The sequence below is a fragment of the Augochlora pura genome, chromosome 2, assembly GCF_028453695.1.
Source record: "Augochlora pura isolate Apur16 chromosome 2, APUR_v2.2.1, whole genome shotgun sequence".
Classification (NCBI taxonomy): domain Eukaryota; kingdom Metazoa; phylum Arthropoda; class Insecta; order Hymenoptera; family Halictidae; genus Augochlora; species Augochlora pura.
Genome location: NC_135773.1, coordinates 19,059,229 through 19,071,360, shown reverse-complemented (window position 1 = coordinate 19,071,360; position 12,132 = coordinate 19,059,229). Strand labels below are relative to the sequence as shown.

Genomic DNA, 12,132 nt, shown 5'->3' with positions numbered 1-12,132 from the left:
AGTCACAACGACGAACAATGTAGTTTGTTCTGCTCACTCTATGCATGCATGATAATCATTAATCTACGCGTAAACCGAAAATTTTTTACAAATAATGTATTTAAGATTTCCACGAACCTGATTCGTCTTCACAAAATGAAATTAGGTACGCTTCTACAAAATTCATCCAGGTATGTAAAGTACAACAATTATATCTTTTCTTATTAACTCAAATGTTTTGACATTACAGTGTCATAAAACCGTAAATGATGTTATTTTATTAACTATTGTTGAATTTCATACTTTAAATTTCGCGCCTGTTTTTATTGGCAATACTGCAGCACTATACGCAAGTTCATACAGTTGCGCATTACAAGTTGATTCTTTTAAAAACGCCAGAGTTTCACATCTAGGGTGTTCCCGACGTTTATCGCAGAACTCACAGAAACAAGAGGGAAGATGGCGCAATGACGTCACATCCGTTCAGCAGTCGAAACGTAACGTAATTCGCTAACACGTTTTCTTCTATATACAAGACCGTGAGCCCTTTAGGCTTGGCGGCTTCGTCAAATGCAGTGAGCGTCGGTGTACGTAAAATGGCGGACGGTGACATTGATTTGTACGCCGACGATCTCGAGCAAGATTTCGCGCAGGTAATTCGATTTTCTCATTGTTAATAAACTGACACGCGATTGGCACGCGTAACCGTGAATCGGCCGGTCGCGTGAAAAATCCTCTGGACTGTGAGAAAAACGTTTATAGTCGAGCGGGGTGTCCGGCGTCATGGAGTAGAGACGGTAACGATTGCGAGCGGCGCCCTGTATCCTCTCGGTTCGGTACAGTTTCGGAGTCGTGTTTCTGTCGGGTCGAGTAGCTGTCGCGTTCGATCATCACGGTCAACAAACGTTCCTCGATATTTCGTTGTTCGATTAGTGTACAGTCGTGCGCGTTACTCGCCTTGGGAAAACTAAAACCGAATACGTGTTAATACAGATACACAGCGAGCAAAGCAAAATGGTGTTAGCGGTAAGGCGAATGTCGTGCAGTAGTGTTTCTCTTCCGCTTCGTTCGACGATACATACGTACATGTAGCTTTTACTGAGATCTATTCTTTCTGACTTGAAACTCGGGACATCTTTCGCAGACTCGACGATGGCGTTCGAAATAGTGTTTCGGACCGTGGACGCCAAGCAGAACCCGTGTGAAATATGTATCTGAAATGTAACATGGGAACATTGAAATTCTGATCTTAAAAATTTTACGGACTACTGTTTTTCAAATCAGAAAAATTTATTAGTACCTATTCGTTGTAATTTCTAGCATCAATGGTTAAAATAAATTATTCGAATCGTGCAAAATTTTAAATAAAACGATTTTATTCTATTTGCTCAGTTTCTATGCCACATTAAGATACTATTTTATTTGTACCCGATAATTGAAACACTATTTTGAATAACCGGAGAGTGTGTAATATTTAGCTATAAAATTATTGTTGAAATAATTTTTCCAAATATTTGATTTATCATTTGTAACGTAGTAATTATGTCTTTTATATTTATTATGTTTTATATACAAGTTTTTCAATTAATTTAAATATATTTTTAATCTGTTAACCAAAATACCTGCTAGTATTGATATATTTTATGTTCAAGCGGCATAGCAAATATCATTAAGGTTCCTTTGGTAATAGTCCTGTGTCCTGCATTGCATTTTTCCTAGAACCACACAGCAATGACGTTCTTAATGATTAGCATTGTTTATTATTTAAAATAGATTTTTATATGAGCTAATGCAGTATTCCTGATTAACAGATTAAATTATGCAATGGTTTATTTTACAATAATGGTATAAAACTTGTATCATAGTCATTCCATTTACTATTTTTTTATGACTATTTAATGATTTCTTATAGGATGAGTTTGCTGGTGATGGTGTCGATTTGTACGATGATGTGATAGCAGCTCCTGCTGGTGGTAATGGTGGAGTTTCAACGGGTAACAGTGGCGATGGTGGAGGTGACACTACATCACCAAATGAAGAAACAAATGGCAGTGCCCCATATCATCAACTTGGAAATAACATTCAGCCAAACCAAATTGGAAGACGTCATCAATTATATGTTGGAAATTTAACTTGGGTATGCAATTTGAAAATTATTTATGATTTGTTCATTATTTCTAAAAAATTTATTATACATTACAGTGGACAAGTGATCAAGACATAACAGATGCAGTACAAAGTATCGGCGTGTCTGATTTTGTGGAAGTAAAATTCTTTGAAAATCGAGCAAATGGACAATCCAAAGGTTTCTGCGTAATATCTCTGGGTTCAGAACAAAGTATGAGGATATGTATGGAAAGACTACCCAAAAAAGAATTGCATGGACAAAATCCAGTAGTAACATTTCCTACCAAACAAGCTTTGAATCAAGTGAGTTGAGAAACTTCTAAAACAAGAATGCTAACAAAATCACTTTAAGGCATGCTTAAAGGGAGCAAACTCAACAAAAACTTGTTTTGCTCTGAAAACTTGACATCTTATGATTTACTCTTTACAAAAGCCATCTTTTATTTCAGCTGCATAAATAAATTTATTGTGTTCTCAGTTCGAGTCTCAGTGCAAAACACGTCCAGCTCCAGCTCCGCAACAAAGTCAAAGTCAACGCCCCCATAATCCACATCAACATCAGCCACCAATGCCACCTCATCAACAGCATCCACAACATCCCCAACACCCTCAACATTCACAACAAAATCACGGTCCTAGAATGATGATGGGTCCCCCGCAGGGCGTGAGACCTCAAAGAATGCCACCTCCTGGTATGGGTCCACCGGGTCCTGGTGGACCTGGACAACAGGGTCCACCACGCATTCATGGTCCGCCTATGGGTCCTGGACCTGGGCCGCACCATCCCTTACCTGGGCATCCCAATCAGGGTCCACCTCCTCCTGGATATCAACAGGGTCCATGGAATGGTCCTAGACCTAATGGTCCACCCGGACCACCTAGAGGCCCAAGTGGCCCTGGTGGTCCCCCACAACAAGGACCGCCTGGACCAGGTCCTGGTCAACATAGACCGCCAGGAATGGTATGTTCTGCAGCTTCCATCTTTAAAAATATTTATGGTTATACATAACGTGTTACTGATCAACAACTATTTTATTATACTCGATATATAGTCAGGGATAAAAAGATAGAACATTGTATTACTTTGTAAACTTTTCTTTAATGAAAACTTAAGGAAACATAGGGTGATCTATCTTTTTTTCCGACTACATTGTTAAGCACCGCAAAATGGAACTGTGTCATTTAGTTTTTACAGGAATCAACATAACTATTTATTTCTGTAAATATAATATATGCTCTATACACCTTTAGTTAATTATAGTACAAGTTACAAGAATATTTTCTGCACTTACATGTCTTACGCTTCGCGTAAACAGAGTTGCACTAGAGACCTTTCAGAAGCCAGTTACCATATGCCACAGGTAACACAGTGTGTTGTTTTTTCTGCTTTTCACGTTGTAAGAGCTATCTTACACATTAAATAAAAGAAATTCTATACATATTACATATTTTTATCATGCTGAAAATTATTTATTCTGAATAATATATACAGTGCATGAGACACATATAACATGAAAAGCTTATAGGGTTAATGACATTTCATCTGAATTCTTATTAACTTGACCACACAATGAAAAGGTTTTACTGAATTAATAACTGGCTCTGATACCTAATATTAGATCTAGTATTAGGTTCCCTTTTAGCTCAATACTTGAATTGATGAACAGAAACTTCAAGTATGTACTTTATCTAGTAATATTTTAATCATTAAGCATTAGTTACCAATCTCGTAAATCAAGTTACTGCTACTTTCAAACATGAGACTTGATTTATGTCTCTTCAGCAATTTCATGGTGGTCCTCCTGGTCCACCTGGTCAGGGGCCTCCACGTGGTCCACCTGGTCACCCTGGTGGCCCTCCAGGAGATCCAAGAGGTGCCCAGCCACGCCCTGAATGGAATCGTCCTCCAGGTTTGTAACTTCTTTTAATTCTTTCATTAGTAACACACTGAAACATCTTGAACGTGAATACTCTTCTTTTTTTAATTGTCACAACAAAGTTCTTCTTTCTTACAATGTATAATATGCATGATAGAATAGATGCATGATAATTGTAATATTGTGAAGTGTACCGTGTAAAGCATCAGATGTGTTTGATGCAAAACGGATAAAAAAAACAAAACACATAAAATGAATATTAAGTAAGCGACATTAAGTAGCAAAGTATTATCTAATCAAGTTATTATAATCGAAGTTTACTGACGTATTGTTCAATGTGCATAGGAATGCATCACGGGCCTCAGGGACCACCAGGTTTCCCTCAACATCAACATATGCAAGGCCCGCAACCTGGTCAAGGCCCACCACAGAGAGGACCTCCTCCAGGTTCTATGGGTGGTGAGAAATTTAGGACGTTCATTGAATATTAATAATAATTTTTATTTCATCTTCGACACGATAATGCATGATATTGAGGGAAATTTTATGCTTAGGAGTATGAAGGTACAAGGTGTTTCATGGAAAATAAGCTTATCCTTTATGTTATTGTTGAAGTGAAATCCTTTAGACGAAAATTGTCTAATATCCCAATAGACGCGATGTGGATCAGAAGACAATTTTTGATGCAAATGAATTTGGTATTGTAGTACCGTTGTATTGTGCAAGCATATTCTAAAGCAAAAGCAGCTATATGCTCTCAAGTAGATTAATAGCGAATGTAAATGGCAGTAATGCCTGTTAGCTTGCTCTACGTTGCAAGCTAACATAGATATTGATCAGGAATGTTGCCAGGTCCAGGAGGACCACCACCGGGACATGGAGGACCACCTCAAGGACCTCCGCAAGGACCTCCCGCACCGCATGTTAATCCTGCGTTCTTCCCACAAGGACCACCCCATCAGCATCCAGGACAACATCCACCAGGTCCTCCTGGTCCACCCCATGGGCCTCCGCATGGTCCACCACACGGTCCACCTCACGGGCCTCCTCATGGACCTCCTCATGGTCAGCCACATGGACCACCTCATGTACCACCGCATGGTTACGGGCCACCTGCGACACAAGTATAATTAATTTATACATTCATAATAAACGCAAACTATTTTTGTTGAATATTATTCATCAAAATCAAAATTAACAAACACTTGCAGCCCCCTTACGGTGCACCAGGACCCGATCATCGTCCTGAAGGACCTCCGCCTCTTACTGAACAAGAGTTTGAAGAAATAATGACCAGAAACAGAACAGTTTCTTCCTCTGCTATCGGCCGAGCAGTATCAGATGCTGCGGCAGGAGAGTATGCTAGCGCCATAGAGACCTTGGTCACAGCCATTTCTTTAATAAAGCAGTCTAAGGTTGCTGCAGACGATAGATGCAAGATTCTGATCAGTTCGCTGCAAGATACTCTGCGAGGTGTTGAAACCAAGAGTTATGGTTCTGCACGAAGAGGTAAACGTAACATAATTCGTTTCTTACTTTTTGGCCATAACACATTCATTATCTAGACATACTTAATATAGTTATATTTCTAACTTATAAGTTATAACATTCATACATATGAAATCCTGCAGAATAAAATAGTCAGCGTCATATACAGGATGTCAAGGAAGTAATGGTTATGATAGCGACAATGACAATTGTTCTTAAATTGATCCATGAGATAGAGTAGTAAATTCTTGTAGTATTGTTCGACACTGTTCTAACTTCGTCATTACAATGAAACGGTAACCAAATTTTTGTTAAACGGATGTAACTATTACTTGTTTGATCCTGCTCAATTACCTAGTTCATTGTGTTTAGGAGATTCATACAGTACTAGAATTTTTAACGTAATGATGGTTGCAGAACGGTCACGATCGCGCGATAGAGAGCGCAGTCACAGGAGGAGACGCGAACGATCAAGAAGCCGGGACCGGGAGTACAGGGAGAGAAGCAGAGATAGGGACAGGGAGCGGGACAGAGAGCGTGATCGTGAGAGGGAAAGAGATCGTGATCGCGACAGGGAACGTTATTACAGCGAAGCATATCCACGGGAGAGATCACGAAGCAGAGAGAGGGATCGTGAACGTGAAAGAGATCGCGAGTATAGAGAGCGAAGCAGAGAAGAAAGGTAAGCTCAACACATCTTCTCACATAATTCAATTTTAAAATTGTGACAACATTATGAACATGGTATTGTTATTTGAATGAGTGTCACACACTTGTCCATACAGAAAACAGAACTTGTGTTTTTCTTGAATAGTTCACGTTGTAATCTATTTGTATATTATTGCCTTGATGCTAAAAGTATGGCGTGGTGCAGAACAGAAAGAAATTATTGCTTCGCTCGTATCGCGTGTTTTGAGATGCAGATTTTATAACTGCACGAGAGTCACTGGAATAAACGTTTTCTTTTCTAACGGAATATACATTTAATGTAATTAATTCAGTGTCTAGTGAGAATTCAATTATATTAAGTAAACCATAATTCGAATGGACAATATTTTCATAAGAATGCATTAATCTATTCTGCGAATTTTAGCTTCTGAGTGAAATTTATTGTAAAACAATCGGTAATGCAGAGTTGGGCAATATTTAATGATCAATGGGGTAATATTTGATTGTCATAGAGGCAATTAACTGAAGTGCATAATTAATTCAGCAATTGAATTGGTAACTAAATTATTTAATAAACGACTGAATTTATGATTAATTATCAAATACAACTACTAAGTCCATTCACTTGTACTGTTGGACTATTAATACTTTTAATCAATTTTTGACGATCGACAATTAATTAAATATTAATTAATGAATCAAAATACAAATTTTGGCTAATGCCCAACTTTGCGATGGTAATTATCTAGACAGCTCGTTTAGAGAAAAACTTTTGAATTGTCGTCATCATTCGTTGTAATTCTATAATTGCTCTATTACTATGATCTATATTGCTTCATTATTTGAATTAGATTAACGGCATTGCAAACAAGGATCGTCGATAATTTTTCGTATAGACTTATGAACATAATATGTAAGATATTTGTAACTTATGGTTCAGCATAGGTTAGGATTTAAAGGTAATTAATTAACCCTTTCACTGTGACAATTTAAAAGTTAGACTTAGATGTATACAGATTATTTCTATCGTAATGCGGTCACATTTTATAAAAATTTCGACCCAATTGGTTGGAAATTGTTCTGGTTTAAAGAGCAGTAACAGGGTTAAACAAAAGTTACTTAATTCGACATATTAATTGCTATTGAATATTTTTATGTCTTGAACCTTTTACATTGCTCAAAAGAATATTTTTTAAAAATTTCTAGTATGTAGCTTCTAAAATTTAATTCTTGTATGCATATTAAAATAATTGTATTTAAATTTCTATAATTTAATAATCCATTACACACATAAAAATTACAGTCTTTTTGAGACTTGGATTAAAGATAAAGGAATATAATAATATATTAAGGACTATCTGACACATAAGATAGCAATTAATATGTTCAATAAATATGATATTCCTTGTGTCAATCACCACAACAAAGTGAATATTAATTAAATATTAGTAAACATTAGTCAATATTTACTTTGTTATACTGATAGACTAGAGAAATCGATGTTATTCATAATTTATGAATCGGATACTGAGAGTTAGGTGCTCTGCGCTGTTATCATTTAGGTCAAATTTAGTTAATAACGCCTCGTATTAATCTTTATGCACTGCACTCTCAATGATGTTGTGTTAAATTTAATATTATTCTAGCCCTTAAGGTTCAGAAAATAGTGGAAGGTACCAAAGTTGTTTTATATGAGTAACTGAAGTGCTTGAAATTACCAAAATGCTATTACAAACCAAACATAATTTTTCATATAATTTACTCATCGTATGCATTCACATAAAGGAATTAAAATTATAATAAACATAAAAAACGCATAATTTAGAAGATAAAACTTTATTTATTGTGTATTTATGCGTGAATATGTATTTGTGTAGATTTGTGCAGTAACTATTGATTAATTCAGGGGCAAATTAATAATTTCCCATTTCCTATAAGATTGAATAATAATAATCGAGAATGAGCAGATTTTTTAAAATTCGCTTCAATGTAATAGATTACTCTAATTATTTTCAAAGTATCACGAATAGACATTGACAGAAATAATCGTAAAAAATGATTTTCATCATAATTAACATTTCTGTCAGTAATAAAGGCAAGGTGGTTTTCCACAGTACTCAATGAAGTCATATAGCTATATTAGTACTGCGATCTCAGCTTTTACATAAGACACTGTTCTAAGAACAAATATATATATATATATAATAATAATAATAATAACAATGTAACTAGTGCTGTACAGCTGGAGTAAGAATATCCACTTTGCGAATTGTAAATTTTATAGTGAACTGTTCAAAATTTTAGTAAGAAACTAAAGAGTAAGATTATAACTTTAATCGATTCGTTTATTACCCAGAAATATTCAGTATAAGTGAACAGTTTTTCGAATATTAAGTGTAATTCTCAATAGATGCATCAAGCTTGGCAATTAATACATGCATTAGATGTAAAATAGGAAAAACTAAATGTAGTATAGTAATAAAAGAAAAGAGATGCGTTCGCACACTTATTTTATACTGTATATCTGAGAAAGAAACGAATTTCGTTACATTATAGAATCTGAAATGCGTGTGTGAGTGCACTCGATATCGCAAAATGTTCTCTGATTTTGACATTGATTTGCATCAATAAAAAGTTAAAGGTCGAAGTTGTGTAACATAGTTTTCCTGATGCGTTAACAATTTATTTAATCAAAGAAACTGAAAGTTCAGACTAATTGTGTAGCTTCTTAAGATATATCACTGTCGTTTTTCCCTTTCGCTTCCTCCTGTATGATTCTAATTACTTAAAGAAGATTGGAAATCGATAAATGTGTGTAAATTTAATGTAAATATGCAATTTTGGCATGAGTATACTATATCATGTTCTTTAGAATACAGTGTAATTGTCACTGCTGCTCACGGTACACTTCAGTGGATATATCGACAGTGCAGTGATCATTAATTTTATTTTCAGTACAATGAAAATTAATGATTTAGTTTATGAACTGTTCATATGGTGCATAGGTTCTTTATTGAATAAACTAATAGAAATTTTTAGTTATTAATAACTTCTTGGGGAATTTAAAAATTTAATAGGAGATAAGAATTTGTACATTTTCATATCTAATAGTCCTAAAAATATAATGCATAATTAATGTTCGGTATGTCCATTAGTTTTTAATTTCAATGTTTCCAAAGAGCAGTTGATAAATTAATGATTAATTCTTGTATATTAAAAACCAATAATGTATGTTCGACAAGATATGTGAAACAAAATTATTATTATAATTTCAACATTTCTAATATAATGTGTAATTATAATTTAGGGGAAATATGATGCATTCTGAGATAATACTTACTCAACACTCGTATTAGTTCATCAATGTACCGTATTAGTAATTATCGATCATATACATATTATTTATTTAATATTTATACAGTTCTTGCATTGTGGTAGTATGTATATAAAGTTTATTGCAATGAAATAATTAACACTGGAACTATACAAATCCATAAGATATTTATCATATATATTTATTGTACATTATGTATTGTACTAATCTATATTACTGTACAAGTGTGTAACAGTATAGTTTCAGATTTAAGGAATTAACTGAAATATAAATCACAAGGCTCCTTGCGGAAGTGTGTATAATTGCACTTCTGCAGATCCATTAATTGTAATTTATATTAATTGGCACAACATGCCAAAAGCAAAATTTGTTCATGAACTGCAGAGTTGAGCAATAATTAATGCAATTAACGATTATTACGGGAATATATGATTATTAATTGCAGTTAATGGTGTAGTTAATTGGTTTAATAATTAAATATAAAATTCTCTTTGCAGTTATTCTGAATGAATAATCAAATTCAGTATGAATAACACTCTAGTTCTTGGTAAATAAATTGATGAATCACCACAATAAATCATGATATGCAACAATCAGTTCTTTTTAATGAAACAAACAGAAAGTCTTGATTGATGAATGCCTAACTCTGCAGAACTATGAGTGCGTATGTTTATATACTAACTTCGATATACAGAAAACGTTTTACAAATTAATTTAAACTTTAAGTCGTGGAGCAATCGAGGTGTTATACCGACGTGCGGTCATTCCTAAATTCGTGCGAGAAAGCAACAAAACAATATATTTTCTTGGTTTAACTTAAAGCAAACGTACTAAGCTCCGGGTAACAATATAAGTCCATAACAAAGTGTATGCATTTTCCATTAGTACGACACGTCAGTCAGCCAGGCCAAGAGTAAAAGAAGAACCGCCAGAGACGCCTCCCGTCTCGTCTTCCAAGGCGTCTAGGTAATTTATACTTTTTTTCCATTAAAGTGAATGCATGTAGTATTTGTCGAAACAAAACGTTCTATCCATTGTTCGATGCAAAAGAGATTAAAACAGTGCCGCTAAATGGGCCATAAATCATTAATCCTCGGTGACCCGTGACGGAATTATTTAGTTACAAATTATAATGTGATTGCTTCCAACATATACAGGATGTCCTATTTAAATTAATTTCTTCAAATGTATGTATGAACCAGTATTGAACCGTCACGGGACTTAGCGAGGATTAAGCGTTAAGATTCGATAATATTAGATCAGTTTCAAGGGGTGCTTAGGCAAGTAGAGAAATGGAGAGAGGAGTCTCAGTCTTGCTATCATAACTGTTATTACAAAGAAAAAGATCAATAAGAGAAATGTAATTGTACAGACGAACTTAATCGGTCGAATAATTTCTTCCGTTAGTTTAATTATTTCAGTCCCTATTTGCATCGTACACTTTGCTCGTTTAGGTGCCGATATACAAAGTATCTCCTGAAGTCAGAACCAAAAATATCTTTGTCATTTTGAATAACAAGAACAATACTTAAATGTATTTATTTTATTACAATGTTGTCCTGTTTAAAGTCAACATTTTTTATGCTATTAAAAAGAACAAAGTTATTTTGGGGTCTACATTCAAACAGTCTATTTCATATCTAGTACATTAGAAACAACTGTTCGAATATTATCTTAACAATTGCCTCTCATGTTTCATATATTTGCTCAGCTTTTCAACGAATCGAATTTCGATACTTCTACCCCTGGTGAAAAGTGTTTTATAATAAAATGCAATTTTCTTGAGAGATGTAAAAAATCTTTCACTGACAAAAGTGCAATAAAATAACTATCACTATTTAAAAGAAAATTCAATTTTTATTATTTTCAATAAAATATTTATACTCTTATTAGCCATTTTTCACGGTTTGCCAAGGGTAGCTTAATTCCTTAATGTAGTAGACTCATCTTCAACAACCCCTGATACTCCAACTGAACGAAAAAGGAGCATAAAACAATTTTAAAAAAACATGTATAACGAGAAGGAGAGTAACGCGTTGTCACAAGAAAGCTTAGCGTAAAGATAAGAATTCAATGTATATTTTAAAGACCAAAAAATAAATAAGAAACAAAAATGGTACACCGTTAAAGTAAGATAATTGGCTGACGTGACTTGTGTAGGTATTATGACGATCGCTACAGAGAGCGTGAACGAGAGAGAGATCGAGAACGAGAATCAAGCCGCAGACCATCAGAGAGAGAACGAGAACCGGAGCGTGAACGGGAACGTGAACGTGAAAGAGACCGTCGCGACGAACGTGGAGACTCATCGCATCGCTCGAGACATTAAAGAACAACCTTATCGCTTGGCGAGAAAGACAAATAGACAGAAAGAGAGAACAAAAGAAAGAGAGAAAGAGAGGACTCTACTATAGAGGATGCGAAGAGAAAGGTCAAGCCACGGTTGAGCGAGACAGTGTGGGACATCTCATTGTTGGTTTCCTTGTGGAGACTTCTAGGACAAAAACGCATCCAAGAGGACACGCGCTTTTACTGTTTATCCGATTCTCTAAAACTTTTAACACTTTCCTGAACGATACACAAAGATCACCAGACAATTATCCCTTCAACGTTTTGCCACCCACTCTTCATCTTAAAATTAATCCTTTTACTATTACA

At 34.9% G+C, this 12,132-nt stretch overlaps 1 protein-coding gene across 2 annotated transcripts; it reads left to right on the top strand.

Moving 5' to 3' along the window:
* The first annotated feature begins 393 nt into the window (after positions 1-393).
* On the top strand, positions 394-12,126 carry Cpsf6 (cleavage and polyadenylation specificity factor subunit 6). 2 transcript variants are annotated; one of them, XM_078196565.1, is made up of 11 exons: positions 394-632; positions 1,892-2,116; positions 2,182-2,409; positions 2,585-3,067; positions 3,890-4,016; positions 4,329-4,442; positions 4,836-5,107; positions 5,195-5,492; positions 5,889-6,153; positions 10,360-10,440; positions 11,635-12,126. In XM_078196565.1, the coding sequence occupies exons 1-11, from the start codon at positions 576-578 to the stop codon at positions 11,801-11,803; spliced, it is 2,319 nt and encodes a 772-aa protein (XP_078052691.1). In that variant the 5' UTR covers positions 394-575; the 3' UTR covers positions 11,804-12,126. The 2 variants fall into 2 exon arrangements, with proteins under 2 accessions (XP_078052691.1, XP_078052692.1); XM_078196566.1 differs by lacking the exon at positions 394-632 and adding an exon at positions 652-1,005.
* The last annotated feature ends 6 nt before the right edge of the window (positions 12,127-12,132 follow it).